Source organism: Hipposideros armiger, unplaced genomic scaffold (genome assembly GCF_001890085.2).
Source record: "Hipposideros armiger isolate ML-2016 unplaced genomic scaffold, ASM189008v1 scaffold_794, whole genome shotgun sequence".
Taxonomy (NCBI): domain Eukaryota; kingdom Metazoa; phylum Chordata; class Mammalia; order Chiroptera; family Hipposideridae; genus Hipposideros; species Hipposideros armiger.
Window position 1 is genome coordinate 52952 of NW_017732144.1, and position 17617 is coordinate 70568.

A 17617-nucleotide genomic window follows, 5' to 3' on the forward strand; every position below is an offset into this window, starting at 1 on the left:
AGTGTTTGCAAATAAATAGGGGCTTACTGGAATAAAAACATAATACAGATGCTGATTCTGTTAAATAAACCTGGGCCACCAACTGTGTTTATGTTGATTAGTGTTACTGTGTGTACTGTACCATCCTTCTGCTCAACCCGTTTTGTTCTTATGTGAAGAATATTGGAACACAATATATGAGATTACTTTTTTACAAATGCTGGTAGATAAGACCCTTGTACATGATAACATTTAGAATATTTTCAAGTTAGAGGCAGAATTAAAAACTTAAAATGTATAAGAAAAGAGTATTTCATAAATAAAGAAAAATTTAAACAGCAACTTAATTATATCCCATAAAATACTAAAGTGTCACTTCTCTCAGTGCTAATGTTATGATGTATAGATCTAGCAGGCTATGAAATTAGAATAATTTGAATAATGCTTGGAGAGGCAATAAGTTATAATTTTCCCTTATAATTATAACTAAAGTTAAAATTAAATTTTCAATAACCTTAACTGTTAGTCTCTTAGGAAATGACTACTCTTAGACATTTTAATATTTAATATTACATGATTTCAGATTTCCTATTATAATATTATTCTTCATATTTTCTTTTAAAAATGTCCTCATTCTTTATCCTGCTTAAGCCTCGCACTATTTTGTCAGGTGACTAGAGTAGAAAATACGTTATAAGTGAAGAAAATGAAGCGCAGAGAGGCAAATCGTGCCTACCCCAGTAATCTTTTCATTTTATGACATGCCAGGAATGGTGCTGTTCATGTCTTTATTATCAATTTTTATAATATAATGTTTTATGTAATATATAGATCCTGTATTACAGGATCTTTTACTATAAGGTATTCCCTTTAAATCTGGGAATGGCCATTTGGTAACCATCAGTCTTGTATATACAATACTTGTCCATGGAACTTCTTTTGTACAATGAACCAAAGAGACTTACTCCATTTTAGGACCAGAGAAAGACAGAAAATTTGATACCCCCTTTCACATTTCATATTCAGTAAAGCATACACAAAGTAAGAGGAAATATACATAGGGGAATCTTTCTCTTATTATCAGGTTTAGAGGCCGAGTTCCAATGTTTTGCTATAATTTTTATAGATCATGAAGTCAAAACTAAATAGATTATAAGCATAGCATTTTTATCAAGAAAAATAACAAGCAAACCCCAAATTTCTTAAATTTGCACAATTTGCTTCTTTCTTTTTTTAAAAAAATATGCTGAATAAATGTAAATTATATGTAAATATAGAAAGTAGACTCTTATAATAACTTTTAAACTGTCATTTTATGTAAATTTTGAATTTGTTACCAGTCTGGGTAGGCTGTAATAAGGCAACAACATTTGTGTTGTTTAATAATGCAAAGTCAGCTGCCATTAATTTAAAGAGCTTCTGCCTCAGTAAATTGTACTTTGATGTTTTTATTTTGAGACAAATGTTTATGAAATATTCTGATTACCTTTGTATTTAATAGCTGTTCTCCCCAAATATCTGTCAAAACTATGTTAGTTATTCACATCAACAAATTTATACTTCAGGTGATGTTATTTTAAATGTAACAAATGATATGGAAATATTTTTGGTTTGATATATTTACTGTACAGATAGCAATGAATTAACCAGCTTCTTATTTTCCTGTGTAGTGTAAATAAAGCAAATATGTATACGGTGTTAGTCCTATACTTACTTTGAATATCTTTCAATTGTGCACGTGTCTTTGTTATGCCTTTTAGAATTTTTACTCTGGTTTTTCCATGTCACTTTATGCTAATATGTTATTTCTTCTCTGATAATTTTTTAATGTATGCTGTCTATTCTAAAATAAACAACTCTTTCTGTGCAGACTAGATGGCGTTTTCAAGGCTTAACGACTGATGACTTATTTCGTATAATTGCCTTTTTTGAGAATCTGACATTTTTTTTCTATAGCTCAATATTAATAACTTGTGTTCTCCAAGATGGTTTACAAGCATTATCATACTTTGTCCTCATAATAAATCTTTAGGTTTGGCACTGTTATTCTCATTTTATAGATGGGAAAACTGAGGTTTAGAAAAGCTCCCAAAGTGAATAGACCAAGGCCAGCTCTTAGCCACTGTAATATATTGTATCGCAGGATGATTTCTGTTTCAGCAGTATTGGCTCCTCGAAAGTGCTGAAGTAGGGTAAATTCAGAGCTGCACTATTTGGCAACCTGGTGCTGTACAGACATTACGACAGGACAGTACAACTTGAAGAAATAATTGTCAAGGGTCCAGCAGAGTAGTTGGCAGATTTAGGTGTAGCGGTTCAAATTTTAGCCACCTGGCTTGCTTCCAATTTTCATTTGTTTGCACTTTTAATTCTGAATTGGAGGCCGAGTGCTGATATATATGGGAACATTACGTAAGTCATGTATTTCATGTTAAAGCTCCTTTACACAAAAGAAACTCTGTGTTAATGGGATCTTCTTTTCTTCTTCTTTTTTAATGCAGTGGGATGCATTCTACTCTTCTCTTGAAGTTCACCCCTGTGGCTTGGATTTATTATAGTAGCATCTGTCTTCGATCTATGTGTTAACTAGAAATCCAGGAAAGACATGAGGAGGTTTGTTTACTGCAAGGTGGTTCTAGCCACTTCGCTGATGTGGGTTCTGGTTGATGTGTTCCTACTCCTGTACTTCAGTGAATGCAACAAGTGTGATGACAAGAAGGAGAGATCCCTGCTACCTGCCCTCAGGGGTAAGTGCTTATGAAGCAAATGTTACTTTTAAACAGATGAGAAGGGTGGTGACTCATGACAAAACTCGAAACTTCAACATACGGCATGGTTAAACTTTTTGAGTTAGAAGAGCATTTTGGCCGAACTATTCATGTACACTTATCCATGGGAAAGCTACTCTGCTTTTCTTGGCTTCAGTATGTTGTAGGAAGAAAGGAGAAGAGTGAGCTAACCTCTAAGGTACCTTCCAATTCTAAAATTCCTACGTGTTGTAACTGTATGGAAAAAATAATTTAGAGAATATTCAAATTGGACAGGATTTTAAACTGAAGCTTGCAGAAGCAAAAGCCCTTAGGGACGAAGCACATAACGTACAGAGGAAAACTTCCTAAAGTCAGATGGGGGACAGTGTAGCAAAATATAATTGCACATGATTCCCCCAAAGACCCACCCAATATACAACCAGCAAACAAACAAACAAACACTTTTTTAAACGAAACAGATGGTGGCTAAATTCAGCCTGTGGGCCATTAGACTGCTGCTGTATGTTAAGGACAAAAGATAATTTCAAGTATATTATAAAGTCACTTTAACTCAATATTTACCTCTTTAGGGACCAGTTTCAATGACTAGATAAGAGTGAATTCTAAAGAAACAAATATGTTTAAATGGGGGTTCATTAAGTGAAGTTATAGAGATTTCTTTCCTATAGTTAGTTATTCCAAATAATTTTCTCTATGCTTTTTGTTGACTTCTGGATCTGTAAGTAGACTTTTGAAATATTCCTAGTAAATGAGTGCTTGTAAACTACTTAAAAATGCTTAAAATTAGTTTTAGTCTCATTGAATTAAACATTTTTTTTCTTGAAATCTAGTTTACATTAATTATTTGTTTAACAAAATCTTTCTTCATAAATATAACAAAAGATCAACTTTGAGTCCCAGTTGAAAGGTTTGTACCTTTGGGAAGAGTGACTCTAAATTACTGACTTGAGATTTGCATTTATATAATGAATGTAATCTGCTTTTAGTGTTACAGATATTTTTTAAGTTATTTATTAATCAAAATATGGTACTAAACAGAATTTCATTGATACTATCTGGTTGTATGGGATTTAGGGAAACAGAAGAGCATTTCCAAAAATTAATTTTTGTTAAAAGATTGTTTTGGATATATTGAGTTTGCTTTAGATTTCAATCATGCTCTTGCTCAATTTGAGAAATTCTGATTATATTCCAGTTTCAAAACTTTCTCACTGTAGTTTTGACTAGTTCAAAGAATAGAAAAAATACTTTGGAAGTGACTGAGCTGAGACCCATTTAGGTAGTGTGTGTGAATTTTTTATATCTTTATACTGTAACTATTCAAAGAGAAGAACATTATGAATCCATCAGCTTTTAATAAATGAACATGGAGGTAGATTTGCTGATCTTTGGTTAAAATCCCAGAATAAATCAGTCGTCTCTTCTTTGTTAGAATCAGTTGAGCTGCTTCTTAGCTGACAGTGGAAATGTGTTTTGATGGATCACATCAGTTTGGAATGATCAATTTGTCATTTGTTGAATGGAGACATCTAGATTGGTCACACACACCCACAAAAATGTTATAATCTGATTCAGCAAAATTGCAACAGCCTTTTTTTCTATAAGTAACAAAAATAGTACAGTTTTACTGATTTAAGTCCTTGATGCTCAGTCTTAAATCTAAAAATGTAAAATTTAATGATGCAAGGCAAAAATAGTAATTTGTCCTTGGACTTAAATTGTAAATTAAACTATATTGTCTTTATTTTTAAGACCTGCTTAATATTATACATTAATGTTTGCCTTGAATAAGTAAAATAGACTTTAGAGTTTAAATTATATTTTCTATCTCTACTTATTATGTCAGAATATTACTTCATTTAGGAATTTGTGCCATGTATTTAAAATATATTTTATTTACAGGCAGATGATGCTGTGCAAAATTCACTTGACTGAAATGTTCGTATTCTAAATATACTAAAGACAGGCCTTTTGACTTAAAAAAAAAATAGTTGATCTTTCTGGACCTTTGTGTCCATTATTAAAACACAGGGTTTTGACTGAGTGGTTTCTAAGATCACTTCTAGTTTTAAATCTTAAACAACTTTTAATGCTTAATATTAGCATATATCTGAATTAATTTTTGAGAACTGTTCATTAATTTATTCATTGAATTATCAATTACTTAAGTGCCAATCAAAGCAACACATTGTATACCTTAAAGTTACACGATGTTATGCATCAATTGTATCTCAATTAAAAAAGAAAGGAAAATAGCCCAGTAATGGGCAAAGAAAAACAAATCCTAAGCATAAGCATCAAGACACTTGAGTCACAGCTGGTATAACAAGGGGACTACAAAGTTAAAATTCCAGGCTTTGTTGAGCAACCTGGTTCTTGCCTCTGACCCCCTGAACTTGATGTATGACTTCTGGCAAATTCCTGAACAAAACCTTAATGTTCTCACTTAAAATGAGAGCCTTAGAGGCAAATAGTTCCTGCTTCACAGGGTTGCTTAAGAATTAAATGAGACCATGTGCACAAATCCCTCAATGGACTATTGGCTCACAGTAATCCTTTATCAATATCTGTTCAATGTTGAGAATGTGCCTGAAAGGTTTGAATGAGGCCCCACCAGGCTTTGCTGTCCAGGGTGAATGGGGTCCATGGCAGGGGGCAAAGAGGAGGGGTTATTCTGGGTGAGATCTCAAAGGAGGAAGTAACTCTTAAAAATTTTATTTGTTAAGTGACTTATGTAGTAAGATCTGGATAAGGAAACTGAGGTAACTACTGTCATGAGCTTATAGTCAATAACAAAGTAAACCTCTCTCTCTCTCTCTCTCTCTCTCTCTCTCTCTCTCTCTCTCTCTCTCTCTGTCTTTGTAAGAATGTAATTTAGAAATTATTACAAGTAAACAGGTATTAGAATGAGGAGAGGGATGCTCTGAGTAGAGGACAATGGATCTAGGGTATTAAATAAAATTTCACAGAGGCTGTGGCATTTAAGCTGAAATCTAAAACATTAAAGTAGGAAATAGCTAGTTAAAGAAGAAAATACTAACGTTTTTATGAAACGATAAAATTACAGGATACCCAGGACACTTCTGCAGGAGAAAACTATAGAGGTCTTACAAAATTAGAGTAATTAAGACTCTAGTGTTAGCATAAATGGACACAAAGGGTAGACAGATTGCCCAAGGAAGCAGAACACAGACCCTAGTAGACTCACACATGTTTGGAACATTCAGTATATGACAGAGGGAGCACTGCACATCAGTGGGGGAAAGAAAGGGCTCAATAAATGGAGCTGAAAATAAAACAGTAATCCATGTGGAAAACAGATAAAATGGGATGTCTATCTCATGTCACAAACCAAGATAAACTTTGGATGTATTAATGTCAAAAAAGAAATCAAAACTTGTAGCAAGCACACAATATGATATACAGATGATGTATTACAGAGTTGTATGCTTGAAACCTATGTAACTTTACTAAACATTGTCACCCCAATAAACTTTAATAAAAAAATTTAGGCATCTGTAAGGCCTTGAATTAAAGAAAAATTCTAAAACACTACAGAGGAAAATTTGAACATAAAAGAAAGTATTGGTACATTTTACTGTATTAAAATCGAGAAAGTTGGTTCATTCTAATATAACTTAAAGAAAGAAAAAAGAGAAATTACAAACTGTAGATCTTTAATAAATATGCAACTGAAGATTATTGTCAAATGTATAACAATAGCTTCTATTATTAATAAGAAAAGCCCAAATAGTTCAATAGGAAAAAATGACAACAGATGTGAATAAACACTTCTTAGAAAAGAGAACACACATAGTAAAGGAAATTATGAAGAAATATTTAACATCAGTTGTGATCAGGGAAATGCCGACTGAGGCTCTAATTATATATTTATATCCATTCATTTGACAAAAATTAAAAAGGCTGAAAATACCAATTGTTAGAGATGATGCATCTCCACATTTTTGTAATAACTTCAGACAGCAGTTAGTTTGGCATTATTTCTGAAATCTGAACATTTGTTCAGAACTCAACGCTCAAGACAGTGTCTCCACCTATACAAATATTTCATAGCACTACTGTTCATAAAAATAAAAGCAGAAAACAATCCATAGGCCCATCAATAGAAGCCTTGATGAATGAATAGTGATATATCAACGTAAGGGATTTGCATATAGGGGTCAAAATGAATGAAGTATAGCAACTTGCACTGGTATGAATTAATATTGATGTTATAATAGTAGGTTAAGTATAAAAGTTATGTCCCTCAAAGATGACATACAACATGGTACAGTTTTAAAAGCTAAAAGTGACTAACATTTACAAACATACATTTTGGGAATATATAGCAATGCAACAAGACTTTATATAAAACAAGCAAGTCTAATTATGAATATGGGATTTAAGATCCTGATTGTCATGTGTGGAGGGAGATAGGACTACGGGATGGATGTAAACATTTTTGCTGAATGTGGGTCAATACTAGGGGCCTAGATTTGCTTTTATATGTGGGTTTGATGTGTCTATTATATAATATGGGTAACTAAAAGAATGAATAATAGCCACTGAATGGATTTAAAAATTGGGAAGCCACAAAATGGGTTTAAAAGACAGAGCAAACACGCTCACACTTGCCTTATGGAAAGATGACTATGGATTCAATGAGAATGGATTGAATTCAGGGAGGCTGGGCAGGAAGCCGTGACAGCATTTCTTGAATTCTGTATGGGAGGAAGTGATGCCTCTTTAAGCAGAGAAGTGGCAGTGAGGTATGAAAGGAGTGGGTAAAATAAGGAGGTATTGGAGATACGGGAGGAAGAGAGCTGGATGTTTGACTGTCTCTGACAGGTGTAGGAGACGGAAGTGTCAAGGACAAGTCTTGGGTTTCTTACCGGGCATTATTTGACTCAATCAAGTTCCTGAAAGAGGAGAGTGTGTAGGAGGAGATGATAGGTGGGTAGACACTGAGTTTATTTTAGACCTGTTGAGTTTGAGACACCTGTTAGGCAACTGAGTGGAATTGTTCTGTAGGAAGTTGGCCACATTATTAAACTCTAAATATCAAACTTAAAAACAATCACTTTTATGAACACTTTTTATCTAAAATGGGTTATATTCTTCTCTATTAAATGGAGTGTATGTAATATAATGGAATCTTTGTTACTGAATCAGCATGATAATTTTATCTTTCGATTATTGATGATGCTGTAAAAAAAAAGATTATTTCAAGGACTTTATGGGAGCATGAGACATTCTCTAATATTAGAAACAGACCCATGAACTCCTTTTTCTATTTCTTTAAAAATTGCTTTTTGGTAATGTAAGTCCTAGTTAGAGGAGCAGGTTAACTCCTTTGTGCCACTCTGGGGCCACCTAGAACTATAATACGCTGGAGGGTATTTCTAACTCCTATCTATTATGGAATGCTAAGTGCTGCTACTCCCAAGTTGGAAGAGTTGGAATAGACATTTGAGAGAATAGGATTTAGAAAGATGAGTGCTGCTGCAGGACACCGCCACACAGTGGGGCCATTTGAGGCTGTGTGGCAGGTTTCAGAGCCTATTCCTGGCTCCCCCACTGAGGGCCTGTGCCTCAGGCAAGTAAATGAATCTCCCTGGGCCTCCATTACCATCCATAAACTGAAATGAATGAGTCATGGTTTTTTAAAAAATTATGCTGGTGATGGAAGGAGAAGTGAATTCTGGGTGGTGAACACACAAGGTGGTATATAGATGATGTATTATAGAATTGTACACTTGAAACCTATATAATTTTACTAATCATTGTCACCTCAATAAACTTTAATTAAAAAAATATATATGCTGGTCTCCAAATGAAGCACTATATGTTTCTAGGGTTTAAAAAAATTTTTTTATTATTATATTTTACAATAAAGCTATGGGAAGTGAACTCTTTTAGTATTTAGCTTTTGGCCAGTCCAAAGATAATGTGTAGTCTGATATGAGAAGAGATGACATACAAGTGACATGCTGGGAAGAGGTCTGCTTAGAAACAACAAAAGGGCCTGCTCATCCTCACAGAGGACGGAATGCATATAAGTTTATGATATTTAAGAAGGGAAGGATCCTACCTTTCTCTACCTGATCCTGAATCTTGAACATATTACACATATTTGGGAAACGAAATGAAATTTTCTTCGCCCCTCACCTTGAAAAAGGGAAAATACCTAAGAAAAAAATTGCTGCTTCTATGTAAATGAAGATAAGTGCATTGCCCAATAATGATAATAACCGTAATTATAAGCTGTGAACTAATTGTTTACAAATGTTAACTCAATAAATTTTCCTCCCTGAAAAATCTGTGAAGGGGACATTCTTCTTCTTTTACATGTGAGGAAACAGAGGCAGAGTGAATGAATGGGAAAGCAATTCTGTGTTTCTCCTTTACTCATACACACAAACGCGTCTAACACCAGACATGTGGGTTTTTCCTACATCAAAGCTCTGAGACATCAGCTGAGTGTCCTACAATTCTGACACCATTTACCTGGAGTTCACATCAGATCCTATGAGTTAAGGACTCAGTCCGGGAAGACTGCCCTCACCCTAGGCACCAGTTGCAAGTACCAGGGTTTCACCTGTACTTCTGACTGACCCCTTGTAAATCGTGGTTCCCGTGACCTACTCTGTGTGTTTGATAATGTTTGCTTGAATGTTCACAGAATTTGGAAAACTTATGTTTGCCAGTTTATTATAAAGGATATAGTTAACAATATGGGTGAACAGTCAGATGAAGTACTACACAGGGTGAGGTTCAAAGGGTCCTAAATGGAGGAGCTTCTGTCCCAAGAAGTTGGGGTGTGCCACCCTCTTGTCATGTAAATGCATTAATCAACCCAGAAGCTCTCTGAACCCCATACTTTTGGAATTTTTATGGAGGTTTTATTACATAGACATGATTGATCATTAGCTCGATCTCCGGCCCCTTCCACTTCCTGGAGCTTCAGGGTGGGGGTGAAAGTTTCAAGCTTCTAGTCATGGCTTGGTCTTTCTGGTGACCAGCCACCATCCAGGAGCCTGCTAAGAGTTGCCACATTCAAACAAAAGACACTTTTGTCACCCACAGAATTCTTAGGGATTTAGGAGCTCTGTGTCAGGAACCAAAGTCAAAGACCAAATATTAGAACAAAAGATGCTCCTAGTGCTCTTATCACTTAGGAAATTTCAAGAGTTATAGCAGCTCTGTGCCAGGAATTGAGAATAGAGAGAACAATTGGTATATCTTCTGTTATTTCATGGTGAGGTTAAGGAGTAGTGCCAGAATTTTAACAACCAATAGAGTAGAGTTTGGTTATTATACTGTAAGTTCAGTAAAGGACTTGGTCATCAATAAATGCGGTTTGCAGTGGAATTTTATTTATCATGCTTTTATTCAGAATATGGGGGGGCATATCCTGAAAACTTAAACTGAGGGTTTTGTCTTCACTCTCAGAGACACCCTAGGCCCTACCAGATCTCCCTGGTGAATGGATATATAAACTCCAGCCAGGAAAGTGTTTCCTAGGGACGCTTTGAGTTGCAAATTTATTATAAAACAGTATTACCTTATCTGGCATTTAAGCTCCTACAAAGTTACCCTTATTCATTTGTGTCCCTCAAGACTCTCCCACTGCTGCTCTGAATTGGGGGAAATCAAGAAAATGAGTGGAATTCCTAACTGGTAACCTCAATTCCATACCTCCATCTTTCCCTTGGTCTTGTCTGGGAAACTAAGTGGCCCCTTCTCATAAATCTGGGGACACAAGTAGCCTTGCTCTCTTGGATTTTTGATGATGGGCTATTGCGTCAGCCTTTTCTTTTGTTTCTTTCTAAATTATCTCCTCATAAGATTAACAACTAGCAATGGACTCATTTATTAAACAGTGAATGTTTGTTGTTTTGTTTGATTAATTTTGGAGAAAATTCCAGTGTGCAGGTATGATAGGAAACTGAAAACTGGTGAATCACACTGTTAAAACTAATACCAGATTTTCCTTGATTTTTTTTTTTAATATGGCTTTACCTTTTGGAGGCAAGGAGGTAGAAGAGTGTGATTGATTGATTAAAATGCATTGTCAGTATTGAAATTGCCCTGAATAAATGATGATGACTGCTGAAATTTTCAGATGGTAAAATTCATAGTCATATAAAAAGTGGGACATATAAACCCAGTCAACTTGGATTAAGGGGATATATTTCCCATATAATTTTCAATGAAGTCTATAAATAGTGTTCAAATATTAGCAGGCCTTATAAAATTTTGACCTTTGATATTTGCTTTGTCCTTTCATACTATTATTCATAATTCACTCTGATCTCTCTGCCAGTCCACAAAAGTATATCAATGTGAGAAATAAAAAAATATTGTAATAATGAACAATTATTGGGTTTACTGTGTTAGGTTCTTAATATACATAATTTTGATTAATTCTCGAAGTAGCATGGAAGGTAGGTACTATTATTATCCTCATTTACGTATGAGAAACTGAGACCTAGAAAGGTTAATTAAAATTTTCAAGGTCACAAAACTGGCACAGGGATGAAAGGACTCATAGTCTGGTTTGTCAGACTTTTGAGCCCAGACTTTGAACTGGCTCAAGTGTGCCTAGACTCCCTTTAGGCAGAGTAATGATAACATTTATATATTATTTATGAAATATTTACACAAATAGGGATATTCCTGGATAACAAAGAAGGATATTTCTGGATAACTGACCTTGTGTAAAGCATGTCTTATTTAATATAACTTAGGAGGAACGTACGCTATAGTCTCACCATCCCTTATTTCAGACCTTAGTAATTTTGCATTTATTGAGTCTCTACAGCATACTAATTGATTTAGGTTTTTCTCAGCAGGTTCCTTTGGGGCCAAGCCCCTAAAGTCTTAGAATAGTTAAAAGTTGTGAATAGTAGTAGCATTGCATTTTTCAAAGCTTAATAAGAACAATTGATATGATTTTTTCATCCATTTATTAAATAAAAGTACTGGGGTAGGTATTATGAAATATACAGAGTTTAATCAAATACAACATATATCTTCAAGAATCATACAGTCCAGTAGAGGTCTGGTGTATACATGCCTGGTGTATACATAAAAAAACACATTATGAAACAGGAAGTTGTGGCTGCTATACAAGAGATCTCAAATAAACTATTGTGAAAGGTCTTGTATATGAATTATATGGAAAATTGGGAGGAAGTAGATATCAAAAGGAAAGAGAAAGCTATTGCCTTTTCCAAAATAAGGATATGAGAGTTCAGTGAGTTGGTTGATTGGAGCAGGATCAGATATAAAAGGGATTTCTAGATTTTTAGGTTGAAAGTTAGGATAAAGACAGTTTTTAAAGGATTCTGAGTGCTAAGGAAAGGAAGGTTTAACTTTGTTCTCTAGGAAATGGGGAACCAGTGAAGGTTTCTGGAAAAGGAAAGATCTCTTGACGATCAGCTGCAATTTAGAAGGAGAATGCAATGCTGCTTATTATACATGCAAGGCAATTGCACTAAGATATTTTTATCTTTATTTAAATAAAGACTCAGACATTAAAGTTTGATTTATTAATTAAAACCACTTGAATTAGATGGTAACTAAATGGAATATTAAATCATTTAAATTGATTTCCAAGACAAATTAATTGGTAGGGACAAGAAAGTTTTCCCCTTTGTAAAACCGAGTTTAGATGTTGTTTAAAAAAGTAAGTACATACTCAGAATTTTAATTAGTTTTAAATAAGCTGAGACAATTCATGAGCAAATATTTGAGTGCTTGATCTGTGTCAGAACTGAGGATATAAAGATAAAGAAGACATGTTCCTGTTTTCATGTTTAGAAGGGGAGAAAGGAATACAGAATGATATGAATGAAATGTCAGAGAGACAATATATTAAATAAGGAGAAAAAATTCAGTAAAACCATATCTGTCTTTTGGGGGCATGATCTAATTTTCAATTCCATGAAGACTAGAGTTGATTGAGTAGAGAGTTGGGCATAAAACTATTTACCAAATAGCCCACTTATAAAATAGGGAGGACAAATTGGATTTCTAACCTTTGGAAATCATTATCACTAAGGTGCACTGTTGCAGTGGAGAAAACTGGCTAAGGTAGAATTTTTATCAGTTTTGTCCACTTTTGTCCTCAACACCTAAAACCATGCATGCCTCATACTAGGTGCTCAACTACCAATTGTTGAATGAATGAAAAATGAATGTGTGGCATTTTGTGAATGTTCTCATGATTATTGAGTATCCAGTTTGGGCTGATGATTAAGAAACTTGAAATAATTATCATGGCAAAAGTTTTTATTGGTGTTGATGTTATTTACACACATAATTGAAACTTTTTCTTTTATCCTTTATTGGCCCATATAATTTTTTTTAATTTTTATGTTTTAATGGTTTTAGGTATATAAAACAACACAATGATTAGACATTTATACCTCTTGCGAAGTGATAACACCCCTCCTAGTCTGCTGCTCCTCTGACATTGTATATAGCTATTACTATATCATTGACTATATAATATATAATTATACCTGACCTTCAATATTATTCTATATCAGCTTCAGGTGTGCAGCACAATGACCAGGCATCTACACAATCTATGGAGTAATCCCCCTGAGAAGTCCAGTACCCATCTGGCACCCTACAGAATCTATACAACATTGTTTTTTTGTTGTTTTGTTTTGTTTTTAAAGATTTTTACTGGGGAATTGGAGGGATGGGAACAGTGCTGGGGAATTGGGGGAAGGGGAACAGACAAGTTGCTGTCGTTTTGTTCTTCAGTCTAGTTGTGGAGGACGTTGCTTCACTGGCCCAAGTTGGCACCATCATTGCGCTCTTCCCGGGCGAGGCAGATCAGTCGCGGCTTCTGGATGGCCGTTCACTGCGGCTGCTGGCCGCTCACGCTGGCTGCTGGCTACACACGGTAGCCCAAGGCAACCCACTGCCACAGGGGCTGCAGCCTGCGCCGTCGACGGCGACTCTCGGCAGCCCAGCTCCTGAGCTGTTGTTCAGCATCTTAGCTGTAGAGGGCAGTGTCACTGGCCCTCATATGTGGGATCTGAACCGGAGCCCTCTGGTGTCCCAAGCCAGTTCTTAACCATCGCGCCACTCGGCCGGCCCACAACATTGTTTTTATATTCTCCATACTGTATTTCACATCCCCGTGACTACCAATTTGTATGGCCCATATAATTTGATTTACAGCCCAAATTGGCAAGTATATAGACAAGCACTATCTTTTCTCCTTCAGAATCTTCCCTGTGTTGCATTTGTACACTGTCTATGTGATGCAGAGGCATATAAGATCACTGTGGTAGTGCTATCATTCAAGCGAGCTCTAGTTGGAGCAGCCATATCATATGGGATTTGTGGAATGAATCAATACATAGAGGACACGCAGAAACATTTATTAAAGTTAGATTGAGGGGTTTTGAAAAGGATGTAGGTATGTGGCCTATTTAGTTCATCAGTATAAAGAAGAAGGGAAAATGGAGATTATGGAAAATGAATATATGAAAATAATATTGGAAAGTTTTAAAAATGAAAACTCAAAACAGAAAATTACCAAGAATAAGATGATGCAATTTTAGAATAGGTTCCATAGTCAATAAGTAAGGCTGTGTGAAAGTATAGCTTTGGGGATGATTGAAGGTAGTAGCTGGTTAAGAGACAGTATTTTCCTTTGTTGCTTTCAGTTTTATATCACACAGTGTAGCAGTGAAATCATATGGCTCTTGACTTTTTCTGTCTGACTTATTTCTCTTAGCATAGGGGAGGGGAGTGGTAGGTGAGGGTAAATGGAATCAAATATATGCTGATGATGGAAGGAGAACTGATTCTGGGCGGTGAACACACAATGTGATACATAGATGATGTATTACAGAATTGTACACCTGAAACCTATGTAACTTTACTAACAATTGTTACCCCAATAAACTTTAATAAAAAAAGTGTTATTTTAAAATAAATTTTATTGAGGTATGATGTTGTAATGTGATATTGTAATGCTCCAACTTAAGTGTAAAGTTTGATGAGTTCTGACAAATGAATCCCACCTCACAATGATGATCCCCCCCTGAAATGTTCCCTTATACCTCTATGGAGTCAGTTCCTCCACTCTAGCCCCAGACAACCACTGATCTGGTTTTTGTGACTATTGATTAGTTTTGCCTGTTACAGAAAACCTGATGAATGGAAATGTACACTATGAACTCTTGTGTGTGCAGCTACTTTTAATCACCATGAGGGCTTTGAGATTCATGATGTTGAGTGTATCATTGATTCATCTGCTGAGAAGTTTTCTATTATATGTGTATGTTTATCTTTTCAGCCTGTTGATGGACATGGCTGTTCTATCCATGGCTGTTGTGAATAAAGCTGCTATATTTGTATATACATCTTTGTGTGGATATATGTTTTCACAACTCTTGAGTGACTATCAAGGAGTGGTAGTGTTAAGTCAAATGCTGAGTGTATTTTCATTTCATAAGATACTGCCAGTCTGTTTTTCCAAGTTGTTAGACTATTTGCTATTCCCATCAGCAAAGTAGGAGATATCTAGTTACTCCACATCCTGGCCAACACGTCATAGCCAGCGTTTTTAATTTTAGCCATTTTAGTGAGTTTGTAATGATATCTCATTGTGGTTTTAATTTGCATGTCTTGATAACTACTAATATTGAACATCTTTTCATGCTTTTTGGACAATATTCTCTTCCTTTATGTAATGTATGTCAAAATTTTGGCTATTTTTTAATTTATTTATGGGTTTTTTTGTTTGTTTGTTTTTGCCTATTTTATAATGGTTTGTTTATGGCTTGTTTTTAAAATTTTTTTAAATGGTATCTTTCAAAGAGGAGAGGTTTTTAATTTTGATTAAGTCCAATATAACAATTTTTTCTTTGATTGTTCTTTTGGTGTCCTATTTAAAAATTCTTTGCCTTGACCAAAATTATAAAGTTTTTTTCTGTTTTCATGATGTTAGGTTTTAAGATTTTTCTATATGGTGTAAAGAGAGTCAAAGATAATTTTTTTTGTCTCAAAATAAAAACCCAGCTGTTCCAGAAACATTTGTTGTTTGAAGAATGGATTTTAGAAATAAGAATGACATTTTCTTGTAATATTTTTCAGTATGCACCTATAAATTTTTCTGTTGCTTGTATAAATGATTTGGTTGTAAAGATTTGAGTTTACTTTCTGGAATTCATTGCATATGTTTTGTAATTGATGTAAAATTTTTTACATAACTTGAAAAGTATCCAAATTTTACTAATCAAATCTCTTTAGACATTTTGACTTGAAAGGAAATGAAAAATCTAATGCAATTTATTATGATTGAAAACAAAATTACTATTTATTTTCTTGATAATAAAATTAATATTTAATTTAGAAAAAATTTAAATACAAATAAAAGTAAAAAAGAAAAATAACCTAGAATTCCACCCATAAATGGCATTATACTAAAATGAAATTTAACATTTTAATTTTTCAATCAATATAGCATGACTACTTTGTCCTGCATGAAATATTCTTTCAAAACATGGTTTTAATGGCTGCATAACATTCTACCATATATATGTACTATAATTTCTATAATTACTTTTCATTAATTTTTATGTAGATTACTTCTAATTTTTACCACTAAATAATGTTATACACATTTTTACAAAATTATCTTTGAAAATGTTGCTGATTACATATATTCTTTGGCTAGATTCTTGGTGATTGGACTTGTTTTTTAAAGGCATATGTATTTTTAAAAGGCTCTTGATAGATATTCCTAATGACTTCTTGGAAAGCCTGTTAATCTTTACATCTTATCATCACTAAATGAGAATACTTATCTCATCACAATATTTATAATTTAACTTAAAATATGTTTGCTAATTAGAGTACTTTCTAATCACAAATTCTCTTTTTTTATTTTTTCACAATTTCTTACATTTTGTACTTATTTTTGGTAATTTTTTGGTAAATTTTTTGGTAATTTAAATTTTACCATTAAATGTTGAGTATAAGAATATGCTGACTTTATGTCCAGATTTTTGAAATCTAAAGAAAAATGTAAGTTTGGTTTATAGGATGTGGTATATTAGATATTGTAGAATTCATTAAGCAAATACAGAATCTGTGTGGTGATAAAATTCTCTTTCTAGACTGTGACACAGTTAGTGCTACAAGTAAACTCCATAGGGACAGGAAAATAAATATAAACTTCAGGCTGCATTTGGGGAAAAAAAAAACCTATTCAGGACTGAACTGAGAGGTCCTTGTAATATCAAATTCATTGAGTTTTTCTATTTTTAAATTTTGCTGCACAATGAATGATTTCACCCATACATATTTTATTTTAGCTTAATTATGAGGATGTAATTTTTCGATAAATATTCACTATGACATGTGTATCTTTTTCTCATTGACAATTTGTAATGTTAAATTTAACATGTAGGAAATCTTTATATTTACCAAGGTCTTTATATGAGCTATTTATTTGATTCCATGAATTTGTCTTTTAAATTATATTCTAGAGCTCAATTACTTTGATTATTAAATTTTATATTAGCTTATGAAAGAAACAATTGACAGGTTTCAGACTGCTCTATACTAGAGAAGAAGGATATAGTTATAGTCTTGGCTCGGGAACTTTCAGTGTGTCCCCCAAAACACTCTTGTCTTTTTTATTTTTATTGTGAAATACAAATTTTTTTCAATTAGTTTCAGGTGTACAACACAGTGCAATAGTTATACTTTTTATCCCTCAAAGTGACAACCCCCCTCCCTCAATCCTCTGCCCCACTTTCCCCCCCGCCAAATATCATACAAAAAACACTGTTGTCTTTTTTTTTTTTTTTTTTTTGGGGAACTGGGGG

At 34.0% G+C, this 17617-nt stretch overlaps 1 protein-coding gene across 2 annotated transcripts in view; it reads left to right on the forward strand.

Moving 5' to 3' along the window:
- Positions 1-2480: 2480 nt before the first annotated feature.
- Positions 2481-17617, forward strand: part of GALNT13 (polypeptide N-acetylgalactosaminyltransferase 13) — a 440766-nt gene continuing 425629 nt past the window's right edge. The window contains exon 1 of one of the 2 annotated variants that reach the window (XM_019628472.1): positions 2481-2726. In XM_019628472.1, the coding sequence (XP_019484017.1) occupies positions 2585-2726 (142 nt within the window). In that variant the 5' untranslated portion in view covers positions 2481-2584. The remainder of the gene's footprint in view (positions 2727-17617) is intronic. The other variant, XM_019628471.1, reaches the window with a different exon arrangement.